A 25,331-nucleotide genomic window follows, 5' to 3' on the forward strand; every position below is an offset into this window, starting at 1 on the left:
CTGCTGGGCCCTTCCCCCATAATAACCTCCCCGTGAATTCTCCACCGGTGAGATGTCTCCATCCTTCAACACCTGATCAAGGGCCGCCTTCTCGGGTGCTTCCCAGAAGCCCACACATGGCTGTTTCTTCCTCCCTGATGCCTGCTCCTGCAGCACCTAGCATGTAAGTCAGCCTCATCGCTTCTCACATTTTGTGGTGAATATTGATGTAACTCACCTGCTTCCCCAATACTGTACATTCCTTGGGAATAGAGGTCATTTCTTATTTATTTTCATCTCTCTAGTGTCTTGCAGGTGTTCAACTGATGAATGACAGCATGAATGAGGGGTCAGTGAGCAAGGCAGCCGGTGAATGCTCCTGTTGCTGGAGCATGCGTGTCTGGTACCTTCATTTCCATAAAAGTGCTCTCACAACTCTGCCTATTCCCACATCTACCCTGAAGGGCAAGAGAGGTAAGCATGCAGGAGTCAGTGGTGTCAGCTTCCTGAGGTGCCTCTGCGACTGCCTCTGAAATGCAGTAAGAATGATGTTTATGAAGAATAGATGAACCACAGAGGGATTGGATGAAGGAAATGTATTCTCTCTGGGCATTTTAGAAATTTAGGAAACCAGACTGAATGGTATGTGCATGAAAATTCTGTGTGTACGCGTGTGCATGTGTGTGTATGTACACACACCCATTTATGTTGTTGTTGTGTACTATAGAGTCGGAACCGACCCATAGCTTACCCTCCGTCGGGTTTTCAGAGGCAGTAAATCGCAAGGGTGGAGATTGCCCATCCTTCTCCCAAGAAGCAACTGGTGGATTTGAACCATGTGCCTTTGGGATTGCAGTGCAGCTTTGTGCCACTAGGCCACCAGTGCTTCCTAACACATGTGTATGTTGTTATTGTTGTCAATTGTTGTCGAGTCGAGCACGACTCATAGCGACCCCATGAACAAAAGGCCTGAAGCTTTTCTATAACTATCATCATTTATCAAAGTTCATAGAGTTTCCAGAGGCATATGTGTATAGAGGTAAAGAAAAAACAGTGAATGAGACTCAATAAAAAAATGACAAAAAGAGAATTGAAGACCAATGTAGAGGCTGCTTTTTGGGGCATTATGAAAGACCCTCAACAAGGTGACCTGGCACGGCGACCGTAACAATGAGCTTGACCCTGACGGAGACCATGAGGACGGCACAGTGTGGGCAAGGTTCAGATCTGTCATCACAGGGTCACTGTGAGCTGCCTGACGGTATCTAACCACTACAGCACGATAGACTAGATACTCTGAATGACTCACTCAACAAAAATGAAAACTTAAAAGCAAATACAAAATCTGAGTCAAATAGCAAACTATATTCTTTTTTTAAATATAAACAAACTGGGAGGAAAAAGTAAGCCGTTTCCTGTGACCAAGAAGAAAATGAAGGAGGGGCACTCTGCAAGATAAATGAGCACCAGAGCCAACGCTTGCCTGAGAATCCCTTTTGAATCTAGTGACTTTAAGTTTTCATTTCAATGCCACCATAGAATGCAAGAGACAGGAGACCTGGCTCAGTCTGCTCAGAGGAGAAGATAAAAGAGATTTCCACAGGCGGCAGAGATGAAGGACACACTCAAACATGGAAGGGAGGAGTAAGAACGTGTACCTATTCTGACCTTGGTGTAAATGGAGAAACAAAATAATTTTCCTGAGGATTTGGAAGCACAAGTCAGCACTCACACACATTGACAATCCTAGTTCATATAACCAGTGTGACCCAAAGGCTTTCTAAATTTAACTTAGGGTGATCAATTCCTAGACTACAACCTCAGGCCTCAAGGGTTTCCACAAATGAAATTCCAAGGAACATTGAGCATAGCATATAAGTCACAATACAAACAGGGAACAAGGCATGTCCAGTGAATCCTAGCAGAAGAAACAGACAGGAGGATCAGACTCAATAGAACATGAAAACTTCAGATACCACCATCATGGAATTCAGAATACACATAAATGTTTAAAATATGTCAAGGAGGGTGGGAAATGAGGAGCATGAACATTTGAGAAAGAAGCGAGACAACTGAAAAAAAAAAAACAAACAAAAAACCCCAATAAATCAATCACACAGATTCGAGGGGAGGGGGAAGAGATCTGCTAGAAATAGAAAAGATTTGAAACAGAAAAATTCTATGGATAGATTAAATAACAGAGTAAAAGCAGCTGAAGAGAGAATCAGGAAATTCCAGATGAGAAGAGAGGACCGTTTGTGATTTTTGTTGTCCTCTTTCAGGCAGGCAGCCGAGGCTCTGCCAGGAGCACCCCGAGGCCACCCTCGCTAGCTACCTCGGAGAGGCCTTCGCACTGCACGTGAGCTTGGATCCACTCGAGCCGGTCCGAGTTCTCCTTCTCGCGCACGCCTTCGTTCACCTGGGAACACAGCTCTTCTGCCTTCTCCAGGGCGTGTTTCAGGTGGCTGTGGTCAGGGTGGTTTTCAGGAGTATTTTCCAAGATCTACATAGGAGGACAGAAGATAACAAACACCTTGTTGTGCCGCCCTTTCCGACATGTGGGCGAGCCTGGAGCTGGTTATCGTGGAGGACCAGGACTAATGGGGACAGGGTGCAGACCTTTCCTGCTAGGCTCACTTGAGGGACTGCAGCTCTGAGCACCCACCTTGGCAGTAAGCATGGAGCATGGTGGCCAGTCCCTGTTGGCTCCAGCAGGTGGCCTTGAAGTGGGCCTCTCCTCTTCACGGGCCCAGGTGGAGTCCGAGGCTCCTGCCAGAGGGGCAACGGATATTCCAGTCCTTAAGGCCTTAGCCCAGCCTCTGAATATCCCCAGGGCAAGATGAATGGCCTGCCTAGCAAAATGCCAAAACCTCAGGACGTCATCAACGATGATGGCCCCAAACCTCAAATATAAACTCACAGGATCCTGGATGACACATACAGCTATAGAGCAAAAAAATCTCTTCACTTCCTAGTTTCAATTTCATATCCCTCGCTCACCTACTGCTACTCTTATGAGGGGCTTATAATGGAATTACAGTGTTTGACCTAAATGGTGTCCCATTCACTTACCAGTTAATGTTTAAGAGTTGGCCTTCGTGGGGTGGAGGGGTAAGGCCACATTGTTTATGCTTAGCAAACTGTCTGGGAGATTGAGAGCAGTGACTAAAAGAAGCGTAGTAGGCACCTCATGGATTAGTCCTAGAGAATGTGTCTTGTCTAGACATCTGCACATTTGGGGAGCATCTGTGCTCCACTGGAACCACATGTAGTGGGTGCACTGGAGAAAATATGCATTCTTCTGGGCCATTTGTCCAAGGCTAGAGGTTGAGTGCAGTGCCAAAACCAGAACTACTAGGTTAATATTCCTCCGCTAGCAGACCAGTTGTGATCTAGGTAAGTCACATTAATGTTCTAAGTCTCCATTTCCTTATATGAAACAGAAAGATACTAATAGCACCTTTATTATACAGTTGGCTGGAGAATCAAATTATGAAATACAAGTAAAGCATTTGACAAAGAACCTGATACCTCAGAAAGTGCCTAATAAGTAAGTGACAGTGATTACCATCTGACTTAAAAGGACTTTGAAGGCCCCCAAAACATCATTACCCTTTGCTCCAAGTTGATAAGGAATAAAGATCCTAAATTAACTTTGGAATGGACCAGGAGAAGGTTAAAGACATGGCATCTGTCCAGGTTTTGCCCACATACAAAAATTCAAATAGACTTTATCTTGAATATCTCTTATGTACCAATTGGTTTTAAAGTTCCAAGTAGACACTCAAATTGAGAAAGTGTGTTCTTGGTCCTTGGTGACCATCAATCAATTCTAAACCACAACCTCAACTTCTGAACCAGTCTTAAGTGTTATATTAGATTCCCTGGGAGCTTTTAAAAATGCTGAGGCCTGCCTCACCCCAAATCCTATTTGAATCCCTGGGGCAGAACTTCCGAGGCTCTCCAGAGGATCCTAAGGTACAATCAAATCTGATGGGTGTAAACTCCTTTGTTTTGATTTGGCTCATATCAAGGGGAAGCTGACTTACTGGGTATTCTAATTGCTAAAGTTATGTGTGTGCAATGTAAATAATTTAGAAAATTCAGAAAGTTATAAAGATTTTAAAATTCCCCCTATCTGTAGAAAGTTTCTGCCTGTATATTAGTGTACTGTGCTTGATGCATATTTAGAGACTTTTTAAATAAACAGAATCATACTGTATTGTGTATAGGGTCACTATGAGTTGCAGTCAACTCAGCGGTACATTACAACAACATAACATACATTTTTAAAATACTACTTTGCTTCCACACAACAGTAAATCATGTCAATAGCCAGGGAGCTACATAATTCCCAAGTCATCATATGTATTATAAGCATGTCATAAGCACTGCAATAGTTTTCTTCTGATAAGATTTGATGTTGTTTCCAGATTTTCAATATTATAAATGCTGCTATGAATCTTCCTACATAAACATTTAAATAGTTATTGAATTATTTCCTTAAAATAATTTCCTAGACTTGGAATTGCAACACCAGAGAGAATGTATAGAGATCTGTACATTGCCCCCCAAAAGATTCTACTGCTTTCTCTTCCACCATTACCTTTGCCAATCCTGGGACCTGAAATATTTTCTATATATGCCAACCCAAGGAGCCCAAACAAAGGCATTTTCCTAGTGGTTTATTGTTGTTGTTGTTGTTTTCAGTGATTCCTTTCTTTCTTTCTTTCCTTCTCTCTCTCTCTCTCTCTTTCTTTCTCCACACTCTCCCACCCCCATCAGCAACCCACACAACTCCAAGTCAATTTTGAGTTGAAACCACTAGATAGTTGACCTTCCAGTGGATTTTCAGAGGCAGTAAGTCACATAGGAGGAGACTGCCCATCTTTCTTCCACAGAGCAGCTAGTGGATTCAAGCCTTGCTCTTTGAGATGGCAGTGTGGCTCCTTACCACTAGGCCACTAGAGCTCCCCAGGTTGTCATCAGCTGGGATGAACTCATTGGTGAGCTTGGTTTTAAAGAATTTGGGTTTAGTTTTCACCCTGACTTTAGAAATAACCACTGCTCAAAACAACTATGAGATATCATCTCACCCCAGTCAGAATAGCAAAATTCAACAGAATAGCAAAATTCAACATAGCAGCAAACAACAAATGCTGGTGAGGTTGTGGAGAAACTGGAACTCTTATTCACTATTGGTGGAAGTATAAGCTGATGCAACCATTCTGGAAGGCAGTATGGTGCTTTCTCAAAAAGTTGGAAACTGCAGTTTGAATCCATCTGTTGACAATCTCCTCCTGTACCAGTCAGATCCAATTTGATGGTACACATAAAAAAATAATACAATAAAACACATAAATACATACATACATACATACAGAAAAGTTGGAAATAGAATACCATTTGACCCAACAATTCCACTACTGAGACTATACCCTAAAGAAACCAGAACTGCCACCCAAGCAGATATATTCATACGCATGTTTATTGCTCCTTTGTTTCACAATAGCAAAGAGTTGGAAACAACCTAACTGCCCATCAACAAACAAATGGATAGAGAAGCTGTGGTATATTCACACAATGGAATATGATCCTGCATTGAAAAACAAGGAAATCATGCAATATTATACAAAATGGGTGACTCTGGTGGACATTATGCTGAGTGAGATATCTCAGTCACAAAAGGACAAATACTGCATAGATCCACTGTTGGAAAGCAGGACTGACATCAGGGTTGGCAAGAAACTAAGAAAAGAGGGGATAAATAATGTATACCGCATTGAAACAGATGAGGAAGACAACTGTTTAAAAGGAATATATGATTAGGTATTATTTTCATAACAAGAGTCCAGAATAAGAGCTGCATAGTAAAGAGAACTGGGGGTGGGGAGGATTGTATAACAATGAAAGATGAAAATGGACCCGAGAACTGCTCCATAAAGTACAATGGGGTTTCCTCCCCATTTCATAGTCTTTTCTGTATGCTTTCCATGCTAATATATAGTTGATTCTCTTGAGTAATCCAGGGGACAACAATAATACTTCTGCACATGACGATACCCTAGTTTTTATTTTGTTTTCCTCTTTAATATTTATGCTTTTCAGTTCTTTCTTTGCTTTGGTTTATTTCCGCTCTTGGCTAAATAAAGACCATCTGTTTAAAATGCTTATTTCTCACTTTAATTAAACATTAGGGGCAGTAAAAGGAAGTATTGAGCAGTTTGGTAGTAGGGTTTTTCTCTTTTGCTTTGCTATGGGTTTTCATGAAGGGCAGGAGGGGCAGAAACCACGTACCATCAACAGAGTTTCCCACCACATTCCTCTAAAGATGGGTTGTAGGAAATCCTATTTTTGTTCTCTCTAGCTAAAAAAATTGAAGCTGCAGAAAGAGTCAGGAACTGGAGTCTTATTTTCTGGCTCACAAGGCCACTCATCATAAGCTCTTTGCCCACAAAATCCTGATTCTGTCCGAGTTCCCTCAGACATCCTCTACACTCTGTAAGTGGATGTGCTCATGTTCCAGATACGCTGCCTGGGGACCTTGTCCATGACTCAGTCCCTGTCATACCAGGAAAGCTTTCCTCTTCTTGAAAAAGGCAAGTCGGTACTTACAGTTCTTTTAATTATGTTAAAATACTTAGAACATCTCATTTGCCATTTTAACCACTTTCAAATGTACATTTCAGTGGCATTAATTTTATTCTATTTTTATCTCATTTGTTTCCAAAACCTTTTCACCACTCTAATCAGAGACTCTGTGTGCATTCAGCATTATCTCCTTATTCCCCCCCATACCCAGATTCCCCCTTATCCACTATCTCTGTACCCTTGTCTATTCTAGACATTTCACATCACTTCTATCATATAATAATTATCCTGTGAGGCTTCTTTCATGAAGGATCATGCTCTCAAGGTAAAGGCACTTACATTTTTAATGATGAGTGGGTATCTCGTCACCCGTTGCATAGGCTTCAGTATAAAGCTAGAGAGTGGCATCCCTTTACAGCGAGGATCCATTGCCAACCTCTGAAATAAGAGATTAGAAACACATAACTAAAAAAGTTACAGAATCCCAAGGCAATGGCATTGACACTGATGTCATTTGGGACTCCCCTCCCACTGTCTCATTTATTTGGACAAAAAGCTAGAGTTGGAAAACCCTGACTAGTTTATCTTGGTCCAGGGCACGGCGTTTTCCAGATGGAGACGAGAGTACACAGATGTGGCTCATTTTCCTTGGTTAGCCCTTTCTCTCCGGATTCCTAATTTGGCAGGTTTGCAGTGACCTAGTGGTAAAGAGTTGCACTGCCAACCCAAAGGCATGCAGTTCAAATCCACCAGCTGCTCCATGGAAGACGGCTAATCTCCTACCAATTTACAGCCTCTGTAAGCTATAAGTCAGTTCAGTCTGGTCAGTTATAAGGCATTTCTGACCCAACAGCAATGAACAACAGCAGAAGTGGGACGTGTGGATTCAAGGACGTTTCTTCTGGATATCCACATAGCCTCTGTGACATCTCAGGGACAAAAAGAATCATAGGACTCCAAGTAAAAATGGAAAAATTTCTGCAAGTGCTGAAGATGCTGGAAGAGCACATCTCATTGTTTTGAGGTGGCTGCCCAGGGCCTAGGAGCCGCTGATGGGAGTAAATAGAGCAAACTGCAGATGTGGGGTCCATGTCATTCCCTACAACCTCTAATCACACCTTGTCTCCTTTCCCCCCCCCCAACACTTTTACCAATTCTGTCAGCTTGTGGGGAGGCTAAGAACTCATCTACCTTAGAACAGAGAGTTCTATCTATGAAACATGGGTTTAGAACATGACTTTACTCCTAAGAAATACAACCAGGTTGCTCCCTAGAAGTGAGGGTGGTGAGACTCCAGCTCTCTTGCTTACTTGGATGTGTCATCGGGGAAATCACCAGGAAAGGCCATTGTGCTTGGTAAGCAGAGAGTCAGTGAAGACAAGGAAAATCTTTGGTGAAATGAACTCATACAATGACTATGATAATGTACTAAACAGTATCAGCGACCATCAGGACGTGCAGGACCAAACAGCATTCCCTTCTGTTCCACACAAGGTCACCATGAGTCCAACAGCCTCTCCCAAAGTCTAATGTCTGAGAACGAGCAGTTATTATGAGCTACACTTGGAGCCCTGAGTGTGGTCAGGGCGTGCCCTTGCTCCAGCCACGAGCATCCTCATTTCAGGGCCCTTCACACTTGGCAAACGTGTGTCAGACTCCCATGGGGTGACAAGAGACAAAGTGGAGAGGACGGAGTGGGAGGAAGGTGAGAAACAGGCATTTCCTCTCCCATTCAAGCAGCACCTGCTCTCCAGCTACCATCCACCTAAGCCTAGTTCACCACAATATTACTGACCTTCGAATGACCTTAGCACTCCTCACTCAGGAATAGTATATCTGAACATTCACTGTTGAGTACTATACAGGGGCTCACTGGCCAGCTCTCTGATACACAGCAAGTGATTGTGAAGACCATGGCCTGGATCAGGTGCACTGTCGTCTCTAAACTGACATCATTGCTTCTCAGTCATCTGGAGAGTCCCTGACAGCAGATTTTTCCAAAGCAGTTCATCTTTTGATTTCCTGACTGATGGTGCCAAGAGTGTGGATTGTGGAGCCGAGCAAGCTGAAATTGTTAACAATCTCAATCTCTTCTCCATCTATCATGGTGCTGCCAATTAGCCCAGGGATAAGAATCTTTGTCTTCTTGATGTTAAACTTCAATCCACATTGAAGACTATAGTCCTTGACCTTCTGCAGCAAGTGTTTCAGGTTCTCCTCAGTTTCAGCAGGCAAGGCTGTATCATCTGCATAACAGGAGCTGAACAATGACTAAAGATGACAGAAGAACTGATGTTTTTGAATTGTGATACTGGAGGAGAGTCTTGAATATACCATGGGCCACCAAGAAAACAAATAGGTCTGTCTTGAAGAGGGTGAAAATTTCTCCTTGGAAGACAGGATTTTGAAGCTCCATCTCACATACTTTAGTTATGTAGCCATGATGGACAGAGCCTTGGAGAAGGACATCATGCTTGGAAGGGTGGAGGGACAGCGCAGGAGAGGAAGACCCAGATGAGATGGATTGATACAGTTAATTAGGCAAATGGAGATAGGTGTGTTGGAGTAAGTGAGGCTGGCTCAGGATAGGGCAGGCTTCATAGCTGCTGAATGTGGGGTCATTGTGAGTTACAGGGACTCAGTTGCACACAACAACATTACAGGGGCACAGACCAGATGAGGAGAAGGAGGGCAAACAAACATGATGCTGTGACTCAGAAGCAGCCACACTTAGATATCACCATGATAATACAACAAACACTATTAGTGAGAGGGGAGATGCCCTGTCCCTAAAAATGCATGATATTAAAAAAAAAGACTAGTTTTAAAAAATAATATTTTAGGTGAGCTCTGGTGGCCTGGTGGCAAGAAGCTGAACTGCAATCCCAGAGGTGAGCGGTTCGAATACACCAGAGGCTCTGCTGGAGAAGGAGGGATAATTTCCTCTTATACCAGTTAGATCCGACTTAAATGGTACACACACACAAAATAATTTTAAAAAATATTATTTTGCCGTTTAGTCATTAAACATAGACCTACTCAGTGAAAGTCAATGTGGATCTGCTTAGTGAAAGTAATTTTATTATCTTTCTAAAATTTTTAAACTTTTTTTATTCTGACTTGAGTGAAAGTTTACAAACAAAATTGATTTTCCATCCAACCTTTCATACACATTTAGTTATATGTCATTAATTCCACTCTCCACATTGTAAGAGCACTCTTCTTTTTTAAATTTTATTTTATGCTGGTTTACATACAAAGGTCATAAAGTTCATATACATTGTTTTTCACACCAGATCTTTACCCTTTCCTTTATGAATCCCTCTCTCCACCCATCAAATTGTGTGACCTTATATTTAAGTGCTTCCCTCCCCTCCTTGGATCCTCATACATGCTCTGCAATAATGGTCCTATAAAGTATTGGTCTTTATGAGACTGAATTAGTTCACTCAGCATAATGCTCTCCAGTCCCTCCCATGTGAAGTAGTAATTTACAAAATCATTGTTCCTGTGTGCTGCATAGTATTCCATCATGTGAATGTACCATAATTTCTCAATCCATTTCATTGTGGTTGGGCATTTGGGCTGTTTCCATGTTTTTGTGATGGTGAACAACGCTTCTATGAACATTTGGCGCATAAGTCTTTGTGCCTCAGTTCTCATTTTCTCAGGGTACATTCCAAGCAATGAAATAGCTAGGTCATATGGAATCACTATGTTCAGTTTATTGAGGAAATGCCAAACTGCCTTCCAGAGTGGTTGCACCATTTTACAACCCCACCAACAATGTTTAAGAGTTCCTATCTCACACATCCTCTCCATTATTTATTACTTGATGTCCTGCTAAACTTTGCTACTGTTACTGGGGTAAGATGGTATGTCATTGTGGTTTTGAAGAACCTTCTTCTACTCTGTGCTCATCATTTCCATCCATCCTTCCATTATATCCCTTTCTGCTTTCTAAGCTTTATCCCAGAACAGATGCTTCCCTTTTCACTGGTATGGATGGTTGTTCTAAGCAGTGCCTCCCTGGTGTTACTATTCACCTTATTGGCCTGTGTATTGTTTGGCTAACCATTGAGTCATAGGGGTTGGTTTTGTTCTAATCTCAAAGGATGACTAATAGACATTGTCTTGAGGGTTCCACCAGTCTCTTCCAGATCAGCAAGCCTGGCCATTTTTATAATTTTGGGTATTGTGATATATTTTCTTTCCCACTCTGCTCAGGATCTTCCACTGCTTTCCCTTCTAGAGCGGTCAGCAGTGGTGGCCGGGCATCATCTAGTTCTTCTGGTCTCAGAGTCACGGAGATTGAATTCATTTGATCCACTAAACCTCTGGACTAATTATTTTTGTGTGTTTTGACTTTTTGTAAAAAAATTCTTCTTTGTTCTGGACAGGGAACAATAGTTCCACCTTAGTCTTCATATTTTTTCCACTCAGGAGAGATGGGAACTATCTGAGCAGTCTGGTGAGGCCATCAGGGATCAATCTGTTACGGTGATGGTCAAGTCCCAAGGCAGTAGGCCAAGGCCTAAGCCTCCAGAAGCACTGCACCAACCTTCTTCAAAGTCCCCAAATTTTTCTTCCCCAAGGCAGAGGTTCTGGCAGGCCACAAACCTCCACAGGCTGTCTAGAGATGAAATCCATCACACAGAAACAAGTAAGGAGTCCAGAGAGACTCTCGCCCTTCTCTCTATAAGTACAGGGCCAAGATCCACACAGACCGAAGGTACTGAGAGTAAACAGTCCTGGGACCCACCAGTTCTCCTAGCTGTGATAGAGTTCAAAATATCGAACACTTAGCTTGTGGAAAGCTGAGGCATATGGAGAAGCCTTAAATTAACACCATTCTGATTCTTGACATAGGCTCAGACATCATTTGAGTTTCTAACCATCAAATCAGCCTGGGACTTTGCACTCAACAGTTTGAAGTCACAGCTGCAAGACTGTGATAAGTACATAGGGAGATATATACTGATCATCTGGAATTTGTTTTTATTTGGGGTATCTTATTCCCTTAGAATAGTTCTTGACAACTGACATTGAAGATATAAACATACAACCAAATAAACAATTATTCATTTACCATCAAATTGACTCCCACTCATAACAAAGCCCTGTGTGTCTGCGCAGAATTGTGTGCCATTCGATTTTCGTTTTCAGAAATTGGTCACCAAGACTTTATTCTGAGACAACTCTGGTGGACTCAATCTTCCAAACTTATCAGTTTGCAGGAGGGCATATTAATCATTTACACCACTCAGAGACTCTAAATAAAAGAGATCCTTCACTCTTCCAGGTGCAGCATGGCTGACGGGTAATACGGTGTCAATCCTACCCAATGATTAACTGTTTATTTTATGCTGAAGTATTTATTGTATTAAGGAGAGAGGATTAGAGTGGGATACAAGCCCTACTCTATTAGAGGCTTATATAAGCTCATAGGACTCTCTTTGAGGGGCGCCTGCTTTCCAGATGCACTGCAACTGATAGTCTGCAATATTCACCAGTCTCTGCAAAACCAACCTGCATATCCACAGTCGTGAGTCATTCCCCAGGCAGGTTTGAGTTACTGGCAGACCTTTCAGTGAACCACTGAGCCCGAGGGACACCAAGGAGTGAGGGAACTGAATGAAGGGGGAACTGTTGGTGTCAGAAATCACGGAGTTATCAGCAAATCAAACATTTGTTATTGGCCTGCTACTTATCTTAGTAGAACGGATAATGAGCACAGATCCCCTCCAAAGCTACCCGCTCAGTCACAGCCATACTCGAAAGTTAGCACCAGTTCTCTGTGGTTGAGCCACAGCCTCAATCCTGCTTGACCCTCAGCACAAGGATGCTGGCCCTCACTGCCCACCCTCCCCAGCTGCCCAGGCTTAGCCCAGCCTCCTTACTTTGACAAAGTCCTTGAAGTCTGGAGCCTCGTCCGTCTTCTGCTGGATCAGGGCCGCCCCATTGAGCTGGCAGCTGCAGAAGCGTATGTATGGCTGCATGTGGGGCAGCTGGGCTGTCAGGATGTCCCCAATCATCTTCACAGGCATTTTCTCCCCAGACATCTTCTTGCGAACCCTCAGTGCCCTGCACCGGAAACAGGAGAAGTCAGCCCCTGTCTTCCTCTGGTTCACAGCAGCCATACATCACATCTCTAGATTGCACAGAAACAGGGCGAGTGTAGAGGGTGCAAACCAAAAGGCCACTACACGATCTATGTGGAGGACAAGGAACAGAGAAAGAATGAGTCTACTGCTAGAGAAAGAGCTCATAGGGGCATTTTTCTGGAGCGTGGTGGCTGTGTGCTCACTGTTAGGAATGAAGACCACGTAAACAGAAAATCTTTGCTGGTCAAGACAACATAAAACCGAGTTATTTTTTTATTATGGAGAAATAATAGAATCCTGCCTCCAATCACTCAGACAGACTCCAGATGTTGATGTTACACGTCATAGATGATCTGTGGGGGGAGCCCTTAACACTGGGCCTGTTTCTAAGGTCACTGCTACCTCTGCGAAGTAGATGTTTCCAGGGGAGAAGAAAGATCAGTTTCAGACAATCCTCAAGTTATAGTGATGCATCAGTCTGACTAGGTCTAGTGGCTTGGCATAAAATATCTAATCATGTTCCATTTTGTGATCTGATACACACAGCCAGGCAGTTAAAAAGGGGAGTTTCCTTGGGGGTGTGGTCTGCACAAAGATGTTCTGGCAAAAGTCCATCTCTACAGATCCCGCTCTTGCCTTGTTATCCTCTGACCTGTAGATCCTGGGTCATGAGCCAGCAGCCTGAGGTCTGGTTTTGGATTCATCAGCCTCTGTGACCATGTGAGGACAAGCCTCCAAGTTGTCTTCTACCCAGGGATTTGTGACTTACCAGTTTTTACAACTGTGTGAGTCATTTCCTTGAAGTAAATCTGTGTGTGTTTACATATATAAATGCTTCACTTATTTTTCTCCTTTAGCAAATTGAGCTTAAGACAGCATATGTTCACCAAAGGCAAGAATAAACGAATGAATTATCTGTGTCATTCACTGCGCACATGAATTGAACTAGATCAAGAGCAAGCTCGGGAGTTCTTAAAAAGAGAAGCATTTTTCTATGTGTGCCAATCATGATAATGTGCCAATGAACTCAAATGCTTTATATCCTGGAAACTAAGAATAGGCATGAGTGATATGGGGAAATGTTTACTCTGGAGTCCAGCTGTAGTCCAAGTCTTCGGGGTCATAATCAGGGTCACGATAACAAAGACTATGCACCCCAAGCTCCAAGCTCTGATATGTCACTTCTAACACTAACAGCTGGAGGGAGGGCAACTGAACTTCTATCCACACGGCAAGAGCTGCTATGCACAGTGAGGCCGGAACCACAGCATTTGGGGCCATGACTGTGTTCTGTGTGCCTGACAATCACAGAAAGCCCTCAAGAAATATCTCTGAGACGGGTGGATAAATGGCATGTGGTTTTAACATAAGGCTGGGACACTCACTATGAATTCTACTGGCTATCTTAATGCCATGCTGGAGAATGTCTTGAGGAACGGATAAACCAAAGTCTTTTAGCTGCTTCCAACTCAAGTGGCCCCATGTGTGTCACGGTGGGATTGTGCTTCACAGAGTTTTCAATGGTTGGTTTTTTTAGAAGCAGATCAAAAGGCCTTTCCTCTGAGGAGCCCCTATGTAGGCTCAAATTGCCAACCTTTTGGTTGGAAGACAAGCATGTTAACCATCTGCACCACCTAGAGATTCAGGTGGCTATAGAGAAGCCAAGAACATTCTGTGATGTTAGTTGTTATTGTTGTTGTTATGTGCTGTTGAGTCACTTGCGACTCAGAGTGACCCTATGTACAACAGCTCTGAACCCTGTTCTATCCTGAACCAACCTTATTGTCTCTGACACACTTACTTCCATTACCCCAGTCATTGGATCAATTCATCTCATCGAGGGTCTTTGTCTCTTGTGCTGTCCCTCCACCCTCCCAAGCATGGTGTCCCTCTCCAAGGACTGGTCCCTCCTTGCAACATGTCCAAAGTATGTCAGACAAAGTTTCAGAATCCTTGCCTCCAAGGAACAGCCTGGTTTCACCCTTTCCAGGATGAACCTGTTTGTTCTTCTGGCATTCCACAGTATATTCAATACTCTTCTCCCACACCACAGCTCAAAGACATCAATTCTCTTTCTGTCATCCCTAGTCATTGTCCAATTTTCTGATGCATAGGAAGTAATTTCAAAGACTATGGCCTGGATCAGATGCACCTTAGTCTCCAGACTGACATAGTTGCTCTTCAGTACTCTGGAGAGGTCCCTGACAGAAGACTTTCCCAATGCAATTCATCTTTTGATTTCCTAGCTGCTGGCATCAAGAGTATGGATTGTGGAGCCAAGCAAGCAAACTAAAACTGTTAACAGTCTCAATCTCTTCACTATCTATCATGATGCTGCCAATTGGCCCAGTGGTGACAATATTTATTTTCTTGATGTTGAGCTTCAATTCATATTTAAGGTTGCAGTCCTTGACCTTCTGTAGCAAGCAGTTCAGGTCCTCCTCACTTTCAACAAGCAGAGTTGTGTCATCTGCATAACGCAGGTTGTTGATGAATCTTGATGCATGTTCCTCCTCATAGAGCCCAGGCTTCTGGATGATCTGTTCTACACATAGGTTGAAAAGGTATGGAAATAGGACACATCCCTGACATACACCCTTACCGATTTTGAACCATGCAGTGTTTCCTTGCACTGTTCTGACGACTACCTCCTGATCTAGACTTTAAAAACTCTTCCCAAGGAGCTCTGGTGGCCTAGTGGGTAAGGAGTTGCACTGCCAACCCAAAGTCAGGTGGTTAGAATCCACCAAATGCTACATGGGAGAAAGATGGACACTCTGTTTGTGATTTACCTCTGAAAGCCCACTGCTGGGGCCAATTCTTATTTGGTGGCACTGAGTGAAAAACTTTGGACACTTTCTTTCCCTTAGATTTCTGGCTAAAGAAAAATTCCTTGGATTTGGCAAGCTGATGTGTTAGAAACAACAGAGGACACTAAATTAAGAGGAGCAAGTACATGAAGTGGCTCTCCTTGTAGGGCGAGGTGCCAGTCAGCACCTCTGCTCAGGATATGAGGAAGAGTGAGTGGGCTTGGGGCTTCCAGGAAAGGCTGCCAGAAATGATGAAATGAGGGTAGGGAGTGTACTGGCCACACCCATATTCTCTTTGGGGGATGGGTGTGGAATATCCCCCAATATTCAGGAACTTGATCCAGGGTGAGGTCACCCAGCTTGTGAAGGAAGCAAACTCTGAATAACCACATTCCAAACTTGTTACAGACAGAAAAGAGGAAGGAAACTACTCATCAGTTTCCCTCTAAGAAGTAAAACAATATTTCTGAAAGGGACTCCAAGTCCTTCTACCTTTTGTTGTTGTCATTGATTTTAACGGTGGATGAATAAAGAAAGAAAAAAAGAAAGATTACACAAAGACGATCCTTGTTGAGGAGGTTAACTAATCCCTGGGTTCTGAGGCCCATTCCTGTAACTTGCTAGTCCTTGACCCAGGTGTTGTACTGCTGGGTACCTTTGAGTAGAACCGATCCATGGATAACCAACCCTCCAGCAGGTTTTCAGAGGCAGCAAACTGCATGGGATGAGATGATCCATCATTCTCTTGCAGAGCACCTGGTGGATTCAAATCATGTGCCTTTAGGTTGGCAGGGGCCCTCCTTACCACCTGGCCACCAGAGCTGCTCCCCCTTACCGAGAGGGAAGCCTCAGCGGCCTGTGCGGAGACGAGGCTCTCTGGCAGTGGGGGATCTGCAAACCCCAAGGCACCACCAGCTGCTTCAATAGAGAAAGATGGTTCATTTCCTCTTGTGGAATTTAGAGTCTCAGAAAACTGGCTGGAGGGCCAACTATGGGTCGATTACTAACTCTACAGCCATGGGAGAGGAGGAGATCAGAATCCCGGGGTGATGCTAATCAAAGGGTTAGGATTTTGAGTGCCTGGAAAGAAAAGTTTGACAATCTACTGCCAAAAAACTCCCAGCTATTAAAACCCTTATGGAGAACAATTCTACCCTGCTACACATGGGGTCACCAGGAGACAGAGGTCGTAACTGAGGAGTACTGCAGGTTCCTTCTGGAATGTTCTCCCGCACCGATAAGAATAGGCTTGGTGTTGGGCTTCGCACAGTAGTGCCAGCAGACCTCGCAGTCACAGGACCTGGTCATTGCTGCCACAGCTCTGAGAGTCGTCTGCCCTTTACTGAGCTGATGTGCAATCTCATAGATAAATTTCAACAGTATTAATCTGCTGATGAGCAGTCAAAGGGGACTCAGTGTTTTCCAAATGAATGAAGGTTCACTACACTCTGAAGTCTACAGACCAAGGGGACAGTCGTGGGAAGAACAGTGTTTATAATGCATCCTCTGTTCAAACATGTCCTACAAGTATTATTTACTGATCCCATTTACTAGTGAGGAAATGAAGGCAAACAGGAATGGAATGACCTGACCAAAGTCACACAGTTAAGGAATGAGAGAGGCAGGTCTGAACCTCTGGCAGCTGGATTCCAGAACCATGGTTTGTAAGGAACTTGGGACCCTAAGCACAGGCCGCAGCCTCACCTTCATAGCTCGTACGGTCTGGCCTCTCCATGGCCTTCCCTCCAGAAGCAGCCCTCGCGTTCCTCTCAGCATCTCCGTATCTCGCTCCCACTTCCTCTCTGCAGCATCTCCCTCCTTGTCTTGCTTCCTCTCCAGTTTTACAATGTTCTTGTTCTCTTCCTCTTCTCATCCTAATCCTAAAATTCCTTTCTTTCTCTCTGTCTTGCCTTTTCCACCCAAAATAGATTTTTTTAAGCTTTTGTTTTATGTTTATGAAGAATGAAATTGTGTCCATTCTTCTTGAGTTAAAAAGAAGGTAAGTTAAATATAGTAAAGAAAAACACTTTTTTCTAATTCTTCCTCCCATCCCAGCAAAGATGGTAAAGGACTGATGTGTGGTGTTTGTTTTCTTTTTTTTTTTAAAGTTTCCAACACCTTGTTTTACTTGTCCTAACTCAATTCTGCTTTCGCTTTTGCCAACTGTCTCTAAAAGCCTGCACCTCTGGGGTGGGAGAGAGTGGCAGCAGAGGGATGAGGATGTATGTGTGTGTGTGTGGGGGGGGGTGATTAATCATGGAGTTGTACAATTTGATGGGGGCGGGGTGAGGGAAATGGAAAGAATTTGTTTTTAAAAACAGTGTATTCTAATTTTGAAAATAAACTAGAATTTTTTTTTTTAAAAAAAGCCTGCACCTCAGCTTTTGTTATGAAAAGGTTCTAGATCTTTCTACTCTATCTTGCTTATTAAAAACAAGGGCTTCAGCACTTGGATCTCCAGCAAGCGAAGAGGAGAGAGGCTGAGCTAAGGCCCAACCAGAAGTATCATTAGTAGGCCTCCTTTTATTCAAAACTGTCATGGTTTAAAAAATCCTTTGTTGCTGTTAGCTGCAATCAAGTCAACCCTCAACTCATGGGGACCCCACGCACAATGAAACAGATATTGCCCAGTCCTGCACCACGGGCTGTGGTAGCAATTAATCAGGTCTCATGCCTGCTGGGCCTGCAGACACCACTATACATACCCTGACACCACGTCTAGTCCTCCCAAGTCTTTCCTGCACAGTAGAACATCCCAGAAGGAGCTGTACAACTCATGATGATCCATGTACAATGAAGCGGACAGTTGCCGAGTCCTGTACCATTACCTTGATCGGTTACTGATCAAACCAGTGTGATCCATTCTGTTTTCTCTGGCTCATTTTCACAAGCAGATCACCAGGCCCTTCTTCAGAGTTCATCTTATTCTGGAGGCTCTGCTAAAACCTGCCAAGCAGCACGGCCGCACACAGGCTGCCACCGACTGGTGGTAGCTGTCCGTGAGGTGCACCAGCTGGGGAGAGAATCCACATCTCCCGCACTGAAGGTAGGAATTCTACCACTGAACCACCACTGCCCCCTTTGATAAATCTCATGATCCTTGGGAAAAGGACATCGTTCTTGGAAAGGTGGAAACAATCGGAAAAAGAGAGGAAGATCCTTAGTGAGATGGACTGGCACAGGAACTGCAGCAACAGGCAGAGACTGTGAGGATGACGTAGGATTCCACAAGGTTTTGATCTGTTGTACATAAGGTCACTATGAGTTGGAGTTGACACACAGTATCTAACAACAACAAAACACATGGTCACCCCAAACACCAGGGCTGCTGGATCTTCAGATCTATGGCTGTCCACTCGACTATATTCCCGGGAGCGCCCTCCTTGAATCCTCCTTGTCTGAAAATGCCTCCCTGTTGCAGCCTGCCAGGGACCAGAAATCTCATCATGGGAGATACTCCTCATCATTAAGAAATTCTGTTCAAGTGACAAAGCAAATATAGCAAAATGTTCACTGTAGAATATACAGCGAGTATGTGGGAGTTTACAATTCTGTTGATCTTTCTGTGTGCTTGAAATTTTCAGCAAATGTTGGAAAGAGGAAAAAGAAGTCAGTTGTCAGAAAACTCTTGTTAGCTATAAATATATATCTAGAAGATGAAAATAGTTAAGCCCAATCCATTCAATAGCAGGTTATCAGAAGAACTGGGGTATATAGAACAGGGACATTGTGATGGGACAGAAGCTGGCAATGCCCATACTTAAACCATACTTGACAGCACGTAAATTTTACAAAGAAAAGTTATCTGCCCAAGGTCTCAGCTTACAAAGTATTGGAACCAGAAATAAAACCTTGGAATGTTTGATTCTTGGTGCCATGTTCTTTTCATTAGGGGCACAACTAGGTGGGGCCCCCACCAAGACCCTGAAGCACCCTGCTCACCCACTGTGCAACTTCAGGCAAGTCAGATACCTCTCTGAGCCCCATTGGGAGCCCTGACAGTGCTCATGAAAGGGCTTCTCATCCTTGCTAGAGACAAGGATGGGGAACTAAGTGGGAGCACAGGGGCTATATGAGGGAGCTCAAGTCAGTGTGACAGATTCCCTCACAGCAACCCTGACGCGGATGGGGTTCACAGCTCAAGGCACTTCAGAAGCCCAGACATATCTCCCACTCTCACCACGGATAGCCAAGGGTGGTGTGTTTAACACAAAACTTTTGTTTCTATTTCAAAACACTTTAAGTCTCCAAAACTTTAGGTTCAACACTTACAGATTCAAGGGCTAATCAACACCTTTTTCCCCATGTGGGAGGGCACCCTCTTTCCAAGCTGAGTCAAGTTTTATCCTCTAACACTGTGATGCTGATGTGTCAAATGCATTAATGGTTACCCATGGTAGACAGTGTTTGGTGGAGCTCCCCGATTAAAACAAGCTTGGAAGCAGGAGTGGCATCCACTTCCATAAATAGCTTGCCTCTGGAAACTCTATGAACTTGGAGAAATGATGAAAGTTATGCAAGTGTTCAGGTCTTCTGTTCATAGGGTTGCTATGAGTCGTCCAACTCGACAGCACTTAACAACCACCACCACTCAGGTGACCAAGGCCCATGGCCAGCACTCACTGCGGGCTTTTTTAGGTGACACGGGGTTGACTGTGCTTCGTAATGACCAGGCTTTCCTCACAACAATCCTATGTGGTGGGTATGATTATCATTTCTATTTTACAGATGGGAACAGCGTGGCCCTTGGAAGGTAAAGTCACAAGATGAAAGTTCCCAAGTCTGATGCCATCCCTAATGCAGAACACTTCTATAACATCCTCTTCAAGGCGGATAGGGGCTCTCTGGCAAGACAGTCTGGAGGGCATTGTGCTGCTACTTCAAGGCTGCCCCATTCTGGTGGTTCAAATCCATCAGAGGCTCCAAGGGCAAAAGATAGGCAATCTTCTTTGGTGTGATTCACAGACTCAGAAACCCAAAAGAAGGTCAGCTATGAGTTGGTTCAGACTCGATGGCAGTAAGTTTTTTGAGAAAAAGATTATGGAAATGCAGCAGCTGGGTCAAGGACAGCAGAGACCACGAAGATGGTGCAGGGTCGGCAGAACTTGTTCTGTTGTTAGAGGGTCGCTGTGTGTCAGAGTTGACTCAGTGGTATATATTATATATATATGATATATAAGGTCAGAATTTATATATGTTTTTTCCATGCTTATCTATCCTTTTGAACCACACAGTGTCTCCTTGTTCTGTACTGATGACTGCTTCTTGGTCCAAGTATAGCTTTCACATAAGCACAATCAAGTGTTCTGGGATTCCCATTCTTCTCAGAGTCAGCCACAGTTTGTTATGATCCACACAGTCAAATGCCTTTGCATAGTTCATGAAGCACAGATAAGACAATCCTCTGGTGCTCTCTGCTTTCAGCCAAGATCCATCTAACATTAATTATAATATCCCTAGTACCGCAGCTTATTCTAATGTCTGGAAGTTCTCTGTTGATGTGCTCTTGAAATCATTTTTAGATAATTTTCAGCAGAATTTTGCTTGCCTGTGATATTAATGATATTGTTTAATAATTTCTGCACTCTGTCAGGTCACCTCTTTTTTGGAATGGAAATATGGATCTCTTCCAGTCAACTGGCCAGGTAGTTGTTCTCCAGGATTCTTGGCACAGCTGAGTGAGCACATCCAGGGAAGCTTTTGTTTGTTGAGATACGTCAGTTAGTATCCAGTCAATTTCTAGGGCCTTATTTTTTGCCAATATCTTCACAGCAGCTTGAATTTTCTCCTTCATCACCACAGGCTCTTTCTTATAAGTTGTTTCATGAAATTCTTCTGTGTCAGCCAATTCCTTCTGAGACAGTGACTCTGTGTACTCCTTACATCTTCTTTTTTTTTTTTTTAATTGGTCTAGAGACTTTATTATACAGGGGGTGGGGTGTGTGTTGGTTAGAACCAGCTCTGATTCTGTGTTTTCAGATGGGCCTGCTGCCCCAAGGCCAGGCCAAGAAGCTGTGCCTGGGATGTTGGCTTCTGGTGGGCTGCAGGGCTTCCCCATCACCCTTGCCAGGTGGCCTGGGCTCCTGGCATGCTTAGAGGAACAGGTGCTGGGGATGGACATTTGGGCTGGGCTGCCAGCCAGGGTAAATAAAGTAGAGCCAAGAGGTCCTAAAGGAGAGAGTGTGAGAAAGAGTCAAGACCCAGGCTGACACCCAAATCTCTTTATTGGGGGGCACCACCCTCACTGCACAGCCTGTTCATTGGCACTGCTTCCTGAATCCTGTGGCTTCATCACGTCCGGCAGCTCCGGCGGGCTGGAGAATGGTTCAATGCGGAGGGCCTCAAATGTGCCATTTGACCAGAAGGCCAGCCCCACTCTGGCCGGAGCCTGGGGTCTTGCTGTTTGACTGGTGAAGCCACACTCTCCCAGAGTCTTGGCATCCTCCAGGAGCTGGTCGTCCTTGTACAGATGCTGCTCGTCTGATGGCCGCTTAAGGATGCCCTCGACGATGCGCTTCAGCTCATACACGGTACTCGACTCCTTGGCGTCAGTGAAGATGGTGGTTTTGTGGAGCCGAATCATCAGAAACTCGTCCATCGCGGCGGCTGCCTCTGCCCTCGACGCGCCGACATCTTCTTTTAATGGTTCTTGGATCATCTAATGTTCTGCCCATAGCATCCTTAAGTATTCAAACTCGAGCCTTGAAATTGTTCTTCAATTCCTTCAGCTTAAGAAATACTGAGTTAATTCAGTCCTTTTTATTTTCTGACTCCAGTTCTTTGCACAATTCATTACAAAACTTTACTTTGTATTCCCACAATGCACTTTGAAATCTTCTGTTCAATTTCTTGATTTCTTCCCTTTGCTTTGGCTTCTCAGAATGCTTGTGTAATATTCAGTCTCATTGACATCCATCTTGGTCTTTTCTTCCTCATCTGCCTTTGTAATGACCTTTTGTATTCTTCATGGATGATATTCTTGATATCCTCCCACAAATCATCTGGTCTTCACTTTTTAGTGTTCAAAGCCTCAAATTTGTTTCTGAGATAGTTCAGAAATTCAAGTGGGATAGACTCAAGGTCACAATTTGGCTCAAAATCAGGAAGGGTTACTCCAGGGATGTGTCCTATTGCCATATCTTTTCAATCTATATGCAGAACAGATCATCCAGGAGGCTGGGATAGAGGAGGAATGTGGCATCAGGACTGGAGGAAGACTCATCAACAACTTGTGTTATGCAGATGACACCATCTTGCTAGATGAAACTGAGGAAGACCTGAAGCACTTGCTGCAGAAGGTCAAGGACTGCAGCCTTCAATATGGATTGAAGCTTAATATCAAGAGAACAAAGATACTCACCACTGAGCCAGTTGGCAGCATCATGATAGATGGTGAAGAGACTGAGATTATTAAAGCTTTAGTTCACTTGGCTCCACAATCAACACTCTTGGTGCCAGCAACCAGCAAATTGAAAGATGAATTGCATTGGGAAAATCTGTCAGAGATCTCTCTAGAGTACTGAAGAGCAATGACGTCAGTCTGGAGACTAAGGTGCACCTGATCCAGGCCATAGTCTTCACAATTATTTGCTATGCATTAGAAAGCTGGACAATGACTAGGGATGATAGAAGGAGAATTGATGCCTTTGTGCTGTGGTGCTGGAGAAGAGTACCGAATATACCATGGACTGCTAGAAGAACAAACAGGCTTGTCCCAGAGAGGGTGAAATCAGTCTGTTCCTTGGAAGCAACAATCTGAAGCTTCGTCTGACATACTTTGGACATGTTGCAAGGAAGGACCAGTCCTTGGAGAGGGACATCATGCTTGGAAGGGTGGAAGGACAGCGCAAAAGAAGATAAGATGGATTGATTCAGTGACTGGGGTACTGGGGTAAGTGTGTCAGAGACAATAAGGTTGGCTCAGGATAGGGCAGGGTTCAGGGCTATTGTACACAGGCTCACTATGTGTCGCAAGCAACTCGATGGCACATAACAACAACAACATATATCCTTTTATCCATTCTTAAGAGCATCCAAGGAAGAGGATTTTTGAAATGATTTCTAGGAACAATATTACCTGACCATATTTAGGAAAGGCACTGCCCCCTTTCCATTACATGAACATAGAGATCAGGAAAAGATAAAAGTTCTGGGGAAGCCTTTTTCATCCTGTACCCAGGGAGGCCTGGGTATTTCTCCCTCAAGGACTAGGGGTTGTAGCTGGTTCCTTCCATGTACTCTAGGCCATGAATTAATTAAGATCCCTAGCAATTGGTGCTGTAAGCAGTTAGTGGATGTACAGTGAGTTCTGATGGCATAGCTGTAGAGAGCTGTGCTGCTAACCCAAAGGAAAGGGCAGTGAGTCTCTGGCAATTCCAATCCACCAGGGGTTTTGAGGAAGAAAAATGGTCAATCTACTCCAATCTTGATTTACAGCCTCAGGCACCAAAAGGAACCAACTACAACTGTAATATTGTTTTCTTTAGTTTGCATATAACCATACACACATACAGACTAAAGGAAAGGCAGAGAGGGAAAGTGAGCACGTTACATGTTGCACTGCTAACCAAAGGCCATCAATTTGAAACTACCCGCCAGCCACTTCACTGGGTGAGAGATGAGGCAGTATCCTGCTGTAAAGATTTATAGCCTCACAGACCTGGTGGTGATAGCACTAACTTAAAAATAGACAGTAATATAAAAAAGTCAAATTCATTGTCAGGAGGTTGATTACAACTCACAGTGACATTCACGGAATTGCCCTGTGAGTTTCCAAGGCTGGCCTCATCTTTCTTCCAGAGTAGCTGGTGGGCTCAAACCACCAACTTTTTGCTTAATAGCCAGGTCCTCAACCAGCAACACCAGGGCTCTCTTCACACACACACACACACACACACACACACACACACACATACACACACACACTGCTGTCACATCAGAATCAAGTCACAGCTGACCCTTCCTTGATTTTCTAAGGTTGTAAATTGTAAGGGAGAAGATTGCTCAAATTCTTGCAAGATATTCATCTATGCTTTTGCTTTGTTCTGTGAGATGGAGCAGACCCTCGACTCTCCAGCTGGTTTTCAGAGGCATTTTAATCACATGGCAGGAGATCGCCCATTTTTCTCTCACAGAGCAGTTAGTGAATTACGATGGTGTGCCTTCAGGATTGCAGAACAGCTTCTTCCCACTAGGCCACCAGAGCTCCCTATATATCTATCTATACCTAGATCATCTCCAGCGCTCTCTCTATATATATCTATCTCTCTATCTCTATCTATCTATCTATCTATCTATCTATCTATCTATCTATCTATCTATCTATCTACACACAGAGAGAGTCAGTTAAGAGTTGTTGGAAAAGTTTCATTCCTAAATCTGTCTTTCAGTCTAATTTGTATGCAAGTCAGAATAGTTCAGTAAAGTTAACATCTAGGATCTGTTAGTCAAATGTTTGTTTTAGTATACAGCATACCTTCCTATGGATAAAACATTAAAGAAACCCTTTTGAGTACATTAAAACATCTTTACAATAATAGTAATATTTTGATATGCATCACAAAGTATGCCTTTTTCTTATTCGGAATGATTACATGTACCTCAACTATTTAATACACTAAAATATTTACAGATCAGTACTTATAGTAAACAGGGGGTCTCTGAAGAATGACTACTTTTTTTAGCTTTCCAATATTTTATGAAAGTGTCAAGCGTACAAGGTTGGTTAGTAAGTATATGTTGCACGTAAGTCTACTTTGCTAACTCCGAGGCTGCTTATCCTCATGGATCTGTATGTGTATATGTGTACATATATACGTATTTACTTATGAATTGGAAGTAACCATTG

The 25,331-nt window shown here is 43.6% G+C and overlaps 1 protein-coding gene across 1 annotated transcript in view; it reads right to left on the reverse strand.

Annotated features, from left to right (window-relative positions):
• The window catches only part of ITSN1 (intersectin 1 (SH3 domain protein)), a 286,095-nt gene that overhangs the window by 15,749 nt on the left and 245,015 nt on the right, over nt 1-25,331 (reverse strand). Inside the window, exons 32-34 of the mRNA XM_006886744.1 lie at nt 12,471-12,654; nt 6,910-7,008; nt 2,315-2,482 (exon numbers count right to left, since the gene is read on the reverse strand). Of these exons, the coding sequence (XP_006886806.1) occupies nt 2,315-2,482; nt 6,910-7,008; nt 12,471-12,654 (451 nt within the window). The remainder of the gene's footprint in view (nt 1-2,314; nt 2,483-6,909; nt 7,009-12,470; nt 12,655-25,331) is intronic.

This window comes from Elephantulus edwardii, unplaced genomic scaffold, assembly GCF_000299155.1.
Source record: "Elephantulus edwardii isolate Elephantulus edwardi_28Jun2011 unplaced genomic scaffold, EleEdw1.0 scaffold00051, whole genome shotgun sequence".
Taxonomy (NCBI): Eukaryota; Metazoa; Chordata; class Mammalia; order Macroscelidea; family Macroscelididae; genus Elephantulus; species Elephantulus edwardii.